The sequence below is a fragment of the Phoca vitulina genome, unplaced genomic scaffold, assembly GCF_004348235.1.
Source record: "Phoca vitulina isolate PV1807 unplaced genomic scaffold, GSC_HSeal_1.0 scaffold76, whole genome shotgun sequence".
NCBI lineage: Eukaryota > Metazoa > Chordata > Mammalia > Carnivora > Phocidae > Phoca > Phoca vitulina.
Window position 1 is genome coordinate 340,208 of NW_022589779.1, and position 15,257 is coordinate 355,464.

At 37.6% G+C, this 15,257-nt stretch overlaps 1 protein-coding gene across 1 annotated transcript in view; it reads right to left on the reverse strand.

The window, feature by feature from the left end:
- Positions 1-4,480: 4,480 nt before the first annotated feature.
- Positions 4,481-15,257, reverse strand: part of TMTC2 (transmembrane O-mannosyltransferase targeting cadherins 2) — a 389,588-nt gene continuing 378,811 nt past the window's right edge. The window contains exon 12 of the mRNA XM_032393770.1: positions 4,481-7,285. Within this exon, the coding sequence (XP_032249661.1) occupies positions 7,106-7,285 (180 nt within the window). The 3' untranslated portion in view covers positions 4,481-7,105. The remainder of the gene's footprint in view (positions 7,286-15,257) is intronic.

Sequence of the window (15,257 nt, forward strand, 5' to 3'; positions counted from 1 at the left end):
AATCAAATAGATTAGCCAATGTTCATAAAGATTTGTAGCAAATATATTTACTGTTATTATATCGCAATAGGAAAATGACATGCTATCCATACTTTACAGTTACTCTCTGGCCTATAAAGGGCCTTCATGTAGCTAGTATGTTCCAAAAACCTTTAATTTCACATAGATTAGACTAGGGTAAAAAACAGAAGAAAAAAAAAACTTGCCAATTTCTTCATGATCACCATCCAATATGTTTATGTCTGTAATCTTACACATTGCACCTGCTGTAATAGGCAAATGAACTTTGGGTCACTGATGCACCATAGCCAGGTCAGAAGAAATAACCAAGCACTGTCATCAGATGACAGGAATGGATCTTTGAAAATGGTTTAATCTACACTAATACTTCTGTGTACCACTTTTACTTAGACCAGCTGTGTTTATGAAGAATTCATGTCTTAAATAAGGGACCCAAACTGAATTTAGTGACATAGGAGTTTCAGGCAGTAATATCTTCCATGTATGCAATCCATAAAGAATTCATGATCAAATCTTTCCTGGCAAGATCTGTGTCCACACTCTACTCCAAAAAAGAGGTGTTTTCACAAACTCTGGATGGTTGGTATTGGGCCATGAAAGATGTAACCTGCAGCTTGTACCTGAACATGTTACCTGTTACACTGGATCCACTGTGGATGTGTAAGTTTAGCTATGTCCTCTGACTGCCCCAAACTATAGCTCTTTCCCTTGTCAAGTGCAGAGGTCAAATCCAGAGTTCTCTCTTCCTCTCTGCTGTCACTACTGGCCTTTCTATGAATATCACTTTGTGGCCACCTGAGAAATAGCAGCAGGCCAACTCATCTTCAGCATCATTCACAGAGCCAAATTTTGGAACAAATACAAGTCCAAACAATAATTAGTTCTATAAACAGAAGTGACAATAAATTACCCAAATTTCCTTGACTTACTTTGTAGAATGAGATAGCCTTTGCTGGTATATTCACATTTTATAAATAGCATTGACAGGGCAATTGGGAGAATTATACCTAACGGGATATAATAAAATATGATATTGATGTACTCTTCCATATCATTTAATATAAAAATATTCAATTAAATGTTAATAGAATGTAGTAACATCTAAATATTTGGTGGCATAGGACAGATTTCTAAAAATATACTTTGAAACACCATAATTCCAGGGAAATTTCCCAAATTGTCATTGTCATAAAGTATAGGCAAGGCACATTTACAGAAAAGTAGCCTATTGCAAAGGAAACATAAAGTAGACAAACATTAAGCATAACAACATGTTTAAAATTGTGCAAAGAGAATTAAAAAACAAAAATGTATTGAGATTATTAATTGGCTCTATGTAATTTAATAAGTTGATGTCTGCAGAGTTAAAAAGCTAATTATTATTGATAGAGTCAATATGGCCATTACTCGCTAAAGGAGATGAGAACAAAAGGGCCTACAGGAAAATCAAAGGTAATCACTCATTTCTGCTCACACGCTTACTCATCTCTCTCCTTCCTCACCAATCCTGATTTTCTGGTAATAAATGATCTTTTACAATATACAAGGGAAGTATCCAGACACAAAAGGCATTTTAATACTTTTATGAGATTTTTGGTATTTTTGAAAACAAATTAAGTCGCTTGATTTCTCAGTACACAGTTTTGACAACTTCATTATAGTCCCTAGCTGCTCCATGATATTACCAAAAGAAAGTTCTCAGAGGAGTTATTTCACTTTGAGTCTTCTAAGGTGGAAAAGGAAGAGACATGATAGAAATTATTTGAAAAAGAATATCTAGAAGTCTTGAGCTATTATTTGAAACATAGAACTCTATTCTCTCCATCCGTCTGGAGAATGGCTGACAGCTTTGTCTTGAATGAGTGCAGTTCCTGTCAAATCCAAAGGAGGCAGGAGAAAAATTCAATATATTTCAGATCAGAATAGATAAACAGTTCTAGCCTAGACTTCGACTGGCTGAACATTTTTTCAGCCTCTCCTGTGGTTGTATTGTAAACCACTCTCTTATTTGTAACACTATTTTCCCCCTGCAATACAGTGAGACATTATTGGGCAACCAAAAAGGACAATCTCAAACTGTTCTAATCAGATCTTCCACCTCTATGGCAAAAATTTAATTATTTCCAGTGGCAATTAATAGTCAATTCTCCATGTGTCTATCCTTTCTTTCCCTACCTTGACTTTCTCCTTTTAGGATCTCTAGCAACTTTTCCCAAACACCATTTCAGATACTATATTAACTTCTTAGATCACTCTTGGTATTTATTAATGACCCCATCAAGTTGTCTCACATATTTGCAACTTTTTATTCGATCCAACAATTTTCTTGCCAAACAAAAGCTCCTCTGTCCACTCTTTGGAAGTAGACGAATAACAGAATAACATCAGAAAGCAGTTGTAAAAAGTTGAGGAAACGTTTTGAAAAACTTAGAAGAAAAATGTTACAGAAATTTCAAGTTAATGGAACTTCAAATCCCAGCAGTGCTTCACAGGGAAAAACCCATCTCAAAGTTCTACAAATAACAGCAGAAGGCCAGTATGTGGTGAAGTGGCAGATGGAATGAAAGCCAACTCAAAGGCCTCTCTGATTACATCCTGCAGGAAGACCACCCAAAATGACACAGCAAGAAAGGTTCAAGTCCTCATACACTTGCATCTTTCTCTACAGCAAAACTCAGTGTAACAGAGTGAGTACGATTGCATGGACATTTCAGCTTGTTCTTTCCTTCCAGTATGTGGCAGGTCCAATGCTTAACCCAAGTTTTCTTAAAATACCCACTAGTCTTAAATAGTAGGAAGTGAATTCTGTAATATTGACAATATTTAAATGAAGTAGAAATTTATATTCCAAAGGTACTTACAAATGAATTAGAAATATTTTCATTCTTAAATTATCCCTTGCAACCTAGTTTCCTCCCTTGTAATAGCAAAAATAACCAAGGCTTAGATGCATTTCCTTTCTTTGTACTAGAAATGTACATACACATGAGAAAATGCAGCCCTAAGGTGAAAATATCAAATGAAAAGAGTTACTGAAGCCCCAATCTCAACTTTTTAGAGAAAGTGATTTAAAAAAAATATATATATGAGGTTGATCATGAGCAAATAATAGATGGAATTCTTTCATTTATAGTGTATTTTATGTCCTACTCAGCAACAGTGTGCCAGGCTGAAGAAACCGTGCCGAAAAGGAAAGACACAGCCCTTGCCCTTACTGGTTTCAGAGTAGAGTGCTTTCAATCCAGGTTAAAACTATGGTTGCTGGAGTAGACGGGGGTGGAAAGATGGGGTGGCTGGGTGATGGACATTGGGGAGGGTATGTGCTATGGTGAGCACTGTGGGACATATGAATTTTGGGGGGACATAAACATTCAGAGCACAGCAACTTTCTTCAATCTTCTTGGTCATCTGCAGTGTGAGAGGTAGAGAATATGATTTGTGGAAGATGGAAGAGCTAGACAAATGCCAAGGCAGATGAGAAACCTCATCTCTGCACTTGGGTTCAGAGCCTGAGTGCTCACATGACACGGGACATAGGAGCATGGGACACCATGGGGACAGGCTTGCTGCTTACTAGCTTTATGAGCTGGGCAAGTTATTTCATACCCCTGAACCCTGGTTTTCTTAACTATCAAGCTGGAATATAACCTCGCACATCCATATGATGTTTAAAAGTAAAATCCTTATAGCTAAAAAAAGATTTTATTTGAAAGAGAGAGAGAGTGCACATGCACCAACAGTGGGAGGGACAGAGGAAAAGGGACAAGTAGACTCCCTGCTAAGCAGGAAGCCTGACATGGGGGTGGAGCCCAGGGATCATGACCTGAGCTGAGGCCAGGCACTTAACCAACTAAGCCACCCAGGCACCCCAAATTTTATCCTTAATAAAGGAATTAGACAATATGTAATTATGTTATTATGTAATGACAATTTTAACAAGCTGATCAAATTTTCTGCCAGTTTGCACCTTGTCTAGGATGCAAGGTTTTCTTATAACTGATACCTGAATGTGCCATACCCATGTCTCTCAACAGAATAGGGTTGTGCTTTCTTCTAGGATCAGGACTAGAGAATCAGGGTCTTCTAAATATGAACATTTTTTTTAAAGATTTTATTTACTGAGATAGAGAGTGAGAGAGAGCAGAGGTGCGGGTGAGGAGGGGGAGAGGGAGAAGCAGGCTCCCCATTGAGCAGGGAGCCTGACGGGGGGCTCGATCCCAGGACCCTGAGATCATGACCTGAGCTGAAGGCAGTTGTGTAACTGACTGAGCCACCTGGGCGCCCCTAAATATGACCATTTTAACCAAATGACCAAATGTGCTTGGGCTATTTCCTAACACTTTTCTACAGTTCATCAATAAAACAAAGCAAAAATTATGTCATCATTTTTGGAAAGTGGCAAATCTGATGTTACAGGCAGCCCTTAATATTATTATAACTATTACAAATTAATTATTATTGGTTATACATTAGCCTTGATGTGTCTCTGTTTGCTTCTCAATCCCTATCTTTTAAATACTTTTTCCAATTTCTGTTAAAATCCACAAGAGCGTTAAGTGTTGTTGCTGTAGAAGATTTTTAAAAAGGCTTACACAACATATTTGTTATCAATGCTTTATTGTTGAAAACAAAATTGAAATTCTCTGGCACATAAAACAAATATTTCTACAAAAGGAAAGCCTACAAATCTTGATAATTTATACAAATAACAGTTTCTCAAAAAATAAAACTTTAATTTAGTAAACTTGTCTTGTGCTCTATAGTTTTAGCACTGTCTGCAATAATCCACCATAAATCCCTGAGCGGAGACATTTTTTGACCGTGTTCTTTAGCAACCCCCCACCCACCTCCCCCCAAGTTGGTCAGTTACTAAGCCCAGCCCTGTAGTGAAAGGTGTCAGGGACATTTAGCTATTAAAGATCCATGCATTTTATGACACAGGCCCAATTATTAATGCTACTTGGGAACTGGGTCAACATGAAGTGCCTCTACTGTGTGCAATCAGTGAACCTATTAAGAACCAAGTGTCTGAAAGGAAGAACATTAACAACAAAAAGACATAAAATGTTAAGACTAGGAAGTCGTCATAGGTCAATAACTATTTAAATAAATAAAAATGTTAGACATTGAATTTATCTCTATATCCTTATATTAAATTCCTTATTTATTTACTTATTTATTTATTTGTTTTTTAGCAATTGCCAATGCACTAGAAGATGAAAAATACACTTCAACCCACATTTTTGGTTTGACCACGGGTTTGCTGTTGTTAAATGTTAAATATCATTCTGAAAACACAGTGATTTAGTTATAATTTAACTTTTGGCCCCTTCAATGAAATGTTTACAAAATAATATACACATTAGGAGGGGAGGGCCTTCTTATTAATGCCATCAACAAACCTCTCTCACTACATCTGCCCTTCTCACAAAAACACTAATGCCATAGGAACACTACTTTAAATCCTTTATCCCACTTTATTCAGATATGTAGCAAAACATATAAGATATGGAGAAAACATAATATGATGCATTTGTATGTCCAGCTTCTTTTTAGTGGGAATGCTGACCGATATTTACATGAAGTGTTAAAAGAAAGGAGGGAAAGCTAATTTTCAGTTGCAAAGAACTGACTTAATGAATCAAGTTTTGTTTTGTTATTTTGCTATGGTAGAATAATAAATAAATAAATACGTAGGGTACTCTATAGCTACTTTCTCTATGAAGAAGTTGATAGTGAACTTTTTTTTTGCAAAGTTAATTTTTAGTAGGAAATTTGCAAGTCTAAAGAATGTTCAATAAATGTTTTCCTCTACTTCATTTTTACTTATGTAATGATCACTGAAGTGGTTACTAACAGGTAAAGAAATAAAATACCATTATGCTAGTGAAAATTAGTTTTCAACTGTGAAAAGCACTTAGCAGAAGACCTAGAAACACAGACTGATGATGCTATACTCTACTATCGCTTAAAATAAGTCATTTCTGATGTCTTTTAGGAAGAGCAAAACACAGTAAAAATAATTCCTTAAAAACATCAGCATTGCTGTTTAGGAACCTATCAGAAAGTGATTAGTATTTTATACCAACTCTTCCCAAAATATAAAATCATTGGCAACCGTTATTATACACCCTTTGCGCAGACTTGGTTTTTTAATCAGTAACATCTGGGAAGCTCATAGCATCTTCCCTTTTGTCTAATAGCTGCTGGTTAGTTATCGGAACTAGAACACTTTTAAGCTCTTTAGATGTAATCCTTATATAAGCATGCGCATTAACTAGAAAGAGCCATTTCAAAAGCCTAGGCAATTTGGGGGAATATGTTAGTGACATTAAGATAAAAAATGCCCGCCGACACGTATATGGTCTCCCCAACCCCCCCACGACACCAGTGCGAAACGTGGTTAGCTCAGCTCGGAACATGAAAAGCAAATGCTGTCCAAAAGAAACGAAGACTGTGATATCCAAATCATAAAATGTTATGTGCACTAGTCAGGAAACAACTATAGATTCTGACAGATCCTTACGTACTTAAAAAAAAATTTGTTCCCCCCTAAGTTTCAGAAACTGATAAGCAGGCTGTCCCAAAGAGGGAAGACAGCAGCGTCAGGACAACCAGCCAGCTCACTGGGATTCATACCACACTTGAATCACTCCCTATTAACACTTGATCTTAATAGTCTACCAGGGCTGAATAGACACTCTGACTTCCTCTCACAGTGTTTAAGGAACAATATAATTTCTAAATTAGATTTCAAAAATGAGCAAAATTTGTAACTTAGATTCCCTCCCTGTCCCCCCACCCCCACCCCCCAATGCCATAAGATCCTGTTTTAAGTGCTCCGGTTTATAGTTCTATGGGTAACAATTACATCCTTCAGGAGGTTTCCAATGTTCCCCTTTTTGGTGTTAACGGCTGTGCCAACAGCAAAGTGAATACTCCCAGAAGTGGCAGTGACCTCAGTGACCTCTGCCCCCCGTCTTGAAGTCCATACTAGCTCTTGTCATAGCCCTGCTGGGAAGTTCTGTTCCTTAATGAAGCCAGCTTTCAAATATGGAGGAGGGCGAGGTACTGCCCTCCAGTGTCAGGTCTTGGAAGTCTTTAAGCCTTGCTTTTCCATGATGTTCCACAGTTTGCGGAGATTGGACTGCGTGATGACGTCATCCGGCTTGAGCTGCAGCGCCCGCAGGTAGTTGGCCTCAGCCTTTTGGAGCCGGCCATTGAGATGGAGAATAGCCCCCAGGTTCATCAGAGCTGCCGGATACTGGAACCAGAGAGAAGGAGGAGAATGATTAAGAGGCTTGTTTCAAGCTTTCCTTCATGGAAGACAAAAATCTTCATCCACTTATGCAAATGACTCCCTTATGTCTGGAGGCATTTTATGGAAGCAATTTAGCAATCTATACAAATAGACCAAGATAACTAGGAAGAAAAAAAAAAGTTTTCAAACAGCTGGTGTACTTTGTGCGTTAAATAGGGCAGGCAGCTAGAAAAATAATTCTTCTTTAATGAGAAAGCATAGGTTACATACGAAAACCTAGTAACCTAGTCAGACTGTACTTTCCTAAGAAAAAAGTTAAAAGTCCTACATTTTCAGATAGAACTGAACTTTCTTTTTTCAACTCAATGCCAAGAAATATTAAGTTGGAAAAGTTGACAAATCTACGTCCACCCACTCTTTGTTTCTTCTCCTTAGCAATATTCCAGGCTATTTAGGCAAACATAAGTAAATAAGTTAAAAAATTGTAAAATTTTACTGATGTTTTCAGGGTAAAAACCCTGAAAAAAAATTCAAATGTAACCACTAACACCCTTTCCAAATCTAATCCAAGTAGTTTAATGAGACAAAGCTCTCATTTTCAAGTCAATTTTTTAAACTTCTAATGGTGAATGTTTATTATAAATACAGCAAAGTAAAAACATACCAAAACAGATACAATGTAGTGCAGAAAAATGTAACCTCTGTAAGAAACGTTTTATATTATTTGTTTAAAAGTAGTTGTGATTCTCAAACACAAAATTTTTTGTAATGGGTGATATTTGCAATACAAAGTTATCGTCTGAAAGGCCAAGTTAAAAAAAAAAATGAGTTATGTACCATTAATTTAATACAAGGGTCTCCATCCCTAAATTCTCAGACATTAGTTAACAACAACAGAAGTCTTTCCCAAAGGAAAAAATACTTTGCTTGCTATCTACAAATAAAGGCTGTTCTGCTCTGGTCTTGTCGCTGGAACTTTCTGGCTAACACAAAGCAGCTAATGTTTTGGCAGTTACACAAATGCATATTTCAAATATCAGATAAAACTAAAAATGTTTATGCTAAGATTGTGTTTTCATTTTACAGATGGTGTCAACTAGTAATTGTCCTGGCAACTCTGTGATGCAGTGTAAAGTAATTCACAATTATTTTTACAATTTAGTATTTTCACAAAATGCGTGCATTTTTCAGCTGAATTCATGTGACTCCACTCTTTACTGTAAAAACAATTATTTCTGAACCAAAAACAATGCTGGGGGCAGGGCTGAATAGCTCAGAATAAACCAACTGGAAAGAGATGATCAGATTTAGATTTTAAGAGGTCTAGATTTGAATTCTTGCTCAACCACCGACTGTGACCTTGGTGAGGTCCCCTATCATACTTTTCCTCCTTTTATTCTGCTTGAGGTATAGCACATGCATGGTTATGATTTTTATGCTGTTATACATACTTTATAATATTTATTTCAATGGCTACATAATATGTCTCTGGGTGTATAGCAAAATTCTCTTAAGTCCTCAACTACGGGGCATTATTTTCAAACTTTTCTACATCCTTTTTTTCTTTTCCAGAAATAATGTTGCAAATATAAGCTATTCCCGACCTTCAAAAACCTTTTGGTCAGGATGACTCCATACTTATCAAGGAAAATACAGATGGTCAATTTCTAATTTTAAGCCCCAATCCAAATAAACATAGCTCTAAATTACATGTACCATGAAGCTCCACCCTGGGAACCTAAAATGACACCTCCTCTATCTTCCCAAAAGAACTTTGTTATCATTCTGCCCATTATTATCTTGAGTTTCTGGAAGCCTAGACACATTTCTGAATTATATTCCCTCACAGAGCTTAGCACAACTATCGATAAACAGCTACTAAATTGATGGCAAAGTGCGTTCACAGCCCGAATTACTAGAGATGCTAAGTAGATAAAATGTTCAGACTTCCGCTCTCCTGAGTGGGAAGAGCGGATATGGGGAGGGAGGACCATGGTTGGAGAGGGACGGGGGCTGAGAGAAACCAGATGGCTCTGTGGGATCGTCATTATTTCTTGAATCACTTTATTATCAAAGTATCTGTGCCTCACTATAATTACCATTCAAAGGGATTATTAAAAACACTCTAAAGTCACAGAGTCACAATGCCTACGTGCCGGTGCCAGTTCTGCCCAGAGCTGTGTGCACTTGGGCAAGTTGAGTGAACACCCGAGACTTCAGTTTCTTCCAGAAATGGGATGATAACAGTCCTTGCTTCGTAGAATTGCTGCTGGGATTATATGAGACTACAACATTATTGCCTTTTCCCTCTTCTTTTCTGTCTCTTTATCATCTCAGAAACACAAAGCAGAATCTCCTGTCAGTGTGGCTGAGTGACCACGGAGAGCCAGCGCTGTGGACCTGTGACCTGGTTCTACCACCCTTCCCTGCTGTGTGGCATTTCTCAGGCTAACGCTGGAAGGGAGAGATGTGAAAACATGTGGTGAAGTAGGCCCAGCCACAGAAATAGGCTTTACTATTGTTTCTGACTCGCAGCCGGGTTCTTTTGTCCCTGGAATACTTTGGAGACACCCCCCTGCCATCAAATGATGAAAAGGGAAAACTGAATATTATTCTAAAAGAAAAACACAATTAGGAAGTTAAATTGGTCATCAAAATGAGTTCTGAATGTTAATTATAATAGCATTTTTGGAATAAGTTTAATTTTGCATTATCCACCCTAGCATGTTACTCATTAAACAAAAATAATCAAAAATTAACATTATGAAGTTAAAATGGGATAACAGATCCCATAAAAGTTTACATATACTCATTGTGTTCCTTAAAAGAGTAAAAAGCCAAGTAAACTAAAAGTGCATATATTTAAGAACATAATATTTTTAAGCAGCTAGCGATTTCTATGTTTAGATGTAACATTTTGGTTTGAACATGTCTATCTTACTACAGTAAAAAAAAAAAGTTTTTTTATTTTCAAAACCTACAAACATACATCATTATGCAATGCTTTCTAAAACATCACTATAGGGGCGCCTGAGTGGCTCAGTCGGTTAAGCGTCTGCCTTCAGCTCAGGTCGTGATCTCAAGGTCCTGGGATCAAGCCCCCCATGGGACTCCCTGCTCGGCAGGGAGCCTGCTTCTCCCTCTGCCTGCCGCTCCCCCTGCTTGTGCTCTCTTTCTCTCAATCTGACAAATAAATAAATAAATAAAATTAAAAAAAAAATCACTATAGCTTCTCGTTTGAGTGAGTGGAAACTGAGTGAATTTGCACGTAGGCTCAAACGTGACCTAAGTAACAGGTACAACTGCCTCAGGTAACGGCTTGAAAGTGTCAACAGTTATTTTGACATAAACAGTTTCATGTGTTTGTTAGAAATTTACGAATAAAACTAGATATAGACTACTTTTTGTTATTTGGTTGTTTTCTCTCTTCAAAGACAAGCCTTCCCAGCAGTGACCAGAGGTACCTTACTGGATGCCCAAGGGACTGAATGCCTGCAGCCTTGCCTCTAGTTCAGGAGTGGCCTCCGCATCCCCTGGGAGCTGGGTAGAAATGCAGAATTTCAGGTGCCAACTGGCGAATCAGAATCTGAATTTTAACAAGATCCCCAGGTGTTTTGTACGCTCGTTACACTCTGAGAAGCAGTGTTCTAGAGGTTATTTCCTGATCTGAGATCATATTATTCTCCAACTTTTGAGTTTCCTATGGCAGGATGAAGTCCCTTATAGAACAAAGATTATCAGATCAAATGTCTCTCCTCCCATAAAGTGAATTCTTTTGGCCATGCAATTATTTAAAGTAGTAAATGTTCAAATGAAACTTTATTAACAGAAGCTGTAAAATGACTATATATCATTAGACAGGAGGGGGCATAAAAAGCCTTTTCATAACCAAATAGGAGCATGTAAAAGTTTGTAAACAGAATTAAAGACTACCTAGCGACATAACTGAAATGCAAGAAGTCCAGGTGACTGGCTGTGTGATGACACACTGGGGTCATTGCTCTCTGCCTACTGTGACTCATGGGCTGAGGAACAGAAACCCAACCACAACTGCTGACGTCTTCCCTCATACACATCTTCTTTTATTAAAGACAGCTGATGAAATGTTCAGCATGTTAACAAAGACAGTCAGCAGCTCGCAACCCAGAAAAATGGAGCTTGTGGCTCCATGCAACAAATGTACCACCTCCCACATCACAGACTAGAAAGGAGAACCAGACCTTTCTCGTTTCCTTGAGGAGGACAGATGCTTGACATCAAAGGGGCTGACTGGTAGCCATACTGAGGCAACAGATGACGTCTTTTTCAAGTCTCTGGGGAATTATGATTTTATAGTTACTTGACTGTGGTCTTTGGCTTATTTCTCCAACATTGGAGGAAATAAGCAAAATTCAAATAATAGGTGTATATTGGGGTGGGGCAGGGCAAAGGCAAAATTATGCAGGTCTGATTCCAGTCCAACACCTTTGAGGCTCCCAAGGAACTCAGGTGAGCTCACAGGCTATCCCGAGCACACAGGATTAGAAGACAATGTTATTTTCCTGACCTTTGCCTATTATGTAGTCTGGGAGAGATATCTACGGAGGAGGAATAGTAAAACCATATGGGGATTGAGGATTGGGCACTCATGTTTCCACTGAGAACAGGACTAAAACATAGAACTTTAAAGAGAGGACTTGAGTAGAGCCTAGAAAAAGGAAAAGGGATTGGTTGAGATGGTCCAATTAGGCAGGAGTTGGAAATCCACACAACAATTGGGTCTTCTTACCCCATTAGTCCCTGTGAACCACTTCCCTTTGGTGAAGGTAAATCAATGGGCAACAGAAGCTTTGAAAAAATACACAAACAATGAATCATGGAACACGACATCAAAAACTAATGATGTACTATATGGTGACTGACATAACATAATAAAAAAAAATGAAGATAGAAGTATTTGACCAATATTTCTAGTTTTATAAATCTGTTTATTTCCATTCAAAGTGTTGCTGAATTCATCCATTTAGTCACATATTCACTGTTGTATGAACTAAATAACTTTTGAGGAAGAATTTCTGAGGTTAGCCTTATCCAGCTCTTAATTAATACACTAAATTTGGGGGATGTTTTCAAGATAACCACTTTTAACTTCTGAATATAATTTGCAAACTTAAATGACTTTACCCAGGCTAAAATTTTTAATGGATTCTCATTCTTTTTCAGATAGTTACTGAATAACTTAACGAAGGCTACATACTACTATTCAACTGTATTCATTCAGTTGAAATTGCTTACCCAATTGAATTTACTGGAGCAGTAACGGTACCATGATGCTTAAAAAATAATGGTATAAACTTTAAAAAAACATATTCATGAAAAAGAGTATTTATGCATCATTTTAAAGGATCTCTTTCTACTTATTGTGCCTTGTACATGGCAGGTATTTAGTAAATAATTACTGAATTAAAGATTATCTCAGGCTTATGGGGAAAAAAAGGGTACCATGAACTCAAAGTTTTATATCTTATTCCCCCTCCGCTCCAACATCATTCCTCCTCCTCTATCTCACTGGCATGCTTAACGGTCAATGCCAAGCTAGAAACCTGAATAAATTCTCCTTGATTCCTTGCCTTCCTTCATACACACATATATACGTACATCCAGCTGTTAAGTCTTGACAATTTTACCCAGTTATCTCCCTTCAATTTGTCTTCTGATTATACTTGGTCCTTTTCTCCCTACTTGGTTTAAGCCCTAATCACCATTTCTTGGATTATTTAAATAAAATCATTTTGAGAAAGAAGAGTAAGTGAATGGGTAGCTGAACAGATTAACAGGTTACAGATTAAATAAATGAACACATGAGTAAAGCCATATGCAGGGTTTTTACTATAAATATTGTAGGTATACAAACAAAAGTTTCCGAGAATACACAAAAACTGTGTACTTAACTAACAAATTAAACTTTATAAAGACAACTGAAACCCCCAAATATCTCTCGCTATCCTATTCCTGAACTCACCCCCAGTCTCCCAAGAAAAGCACTATCCCGAAGTTGGTATTTATCATTCCAATGTACATTTTACACTTTTATTTTTCCTGTACCCATAATAAATGTATAATCTTACATATTTATAAGTTTTAATTTCATAAATTTGTCATCACACATCAAGAGATGTCATCCTGCCAAGCACGCAACAAGAAACCTGGATTTTTTGCTCATCATTTTGTTTTTCAGATTAATCCATGTTGATATATGTAAGGTTTAGTTCTTTTACATGAATTCCATTGAATGACTACCCATTCTCTTAAGGATGAACTTTTCTTTGAAAGAAGGCTGCTATCCATATTCTTGTGACTATCTCTACCCGTATTTATTGAGAGAGTTTTGAGGATTGGAACTCCTGGATCACAGAGGATCTGCAACCTTGCCAGACATTATCAAACTGTTCTTCAGTGTGGTTGTATCAATGCATCGGCATCAACATGGAACAGGGGTCCCTTTATTTCATATCCTTAATGACACTTGACATTGTCTCTTTAATTTCTGCAAATTGAATGTGGTAAAATAGCATTTTATTCTGTGTTTGATTTCTTTTTCCCTGATTACTACAAAGGCCAGTAACATTTTCATGTTTATTAGCTTCTTCTTTTTTCTTTTCAGTGATCCATCTGTTCTTTAACATTTAGACGGAGTAAGTTTTGTAAGGGTGGCACGTACATGGTGGTATTTGAAAGGTAATTACACAGAGCTCCCACTACCTCAAAACAGCCCCTGAATAGGACTCTCTGGCCTAATGTTTTCCTGGTCAGAGTCACTTTCCCAAGGAGGACGATCGGATAAGCACTGCTTCTAAGATGAAAAATCTGTTATACACCAAATGGAAAATCCTCAGTAGAGGTGCACTTTCAAAGTGGGTGGGAGGATGACAGAAATCTGGGCAGTAGAGAAGGGCAGCAGGATCCACAACAAGGTCTTGCAACAATGCTGGGGAATCCTGGATGAAATCCTGGCTCGCAGCTCCTAGTTAGCCCCACACAGAACTGACCTTTCTTTATGGCCTGCTTCTCTGGCTTTATCTGCTTTCTGGCTTTCTTCTTAGTTATTTTTCTTAGGGACAACAAGAAAATTTAAGTGAGCAGTATGTTTCATATTCGCCCTCTCTTTATCACCCTCCATTTTTACTGGCACTGTCTACTACACATCACCTCATCCGTTCCTAAATTCTGTCAGTCTCCTTTTGTCCTTCCATCTTCAATTCCTGCTTTACCCCAAACTATCTCCCACTTGACCATTTTTTTAAAACACAAATGGAGTTTCAGAGGGTCAACCTGTGCCTACAGAAAAGAATCCAGACTCTTCAGCCCAGTGCTAAGAAACCCATTACTATGTGGCACCCAAAATAAGCCCTCAATATACCCTCTGTGTGAACCGTGTGAAGCTTCTATTTCTGCCATGTGCCATTTTGAACATTCATTTTTTGTCAGACTGTTTCTCTGACAAAGCCTTTCTTCCATTTTCTTTTCAGCCAACTTCTGCTCATTTAAAAAAGGAGTTTAACAATCTCTTATTCATAGCTTACTTCTCTATGTTCCCATAGTACTGTCTATATACATTAATTGCAACACTTACCACAATGAATTATATCTACTTGTTATAAGCATCTGTCTTCTGCTGGAGAGTGAAACAGACAGTGAACTTATTTTAACTCTCTGTATCGTGCCAGTGCCGGGCTCTGGCATATGAAAGAAATTCTCAATGAATGCTTGCTGAAAGAAGGGAAAAAAATGTATGATTTAGCAGAAAGAGCTGACCTAGAAGAGGTAAATTCTAGCCCGATCTCCAAGTAACTTAATAAACAGTTACTAAGCACCTACTTTATGTCAAGTTTGCTGTCAGACACTCTAGATAAGTGCCGAACAAGAACAATTTTTTTTAGTCTGTATACAGTTTTAGCTAACTTTAACTGCACACTTGCTATTTATCACAAACCAT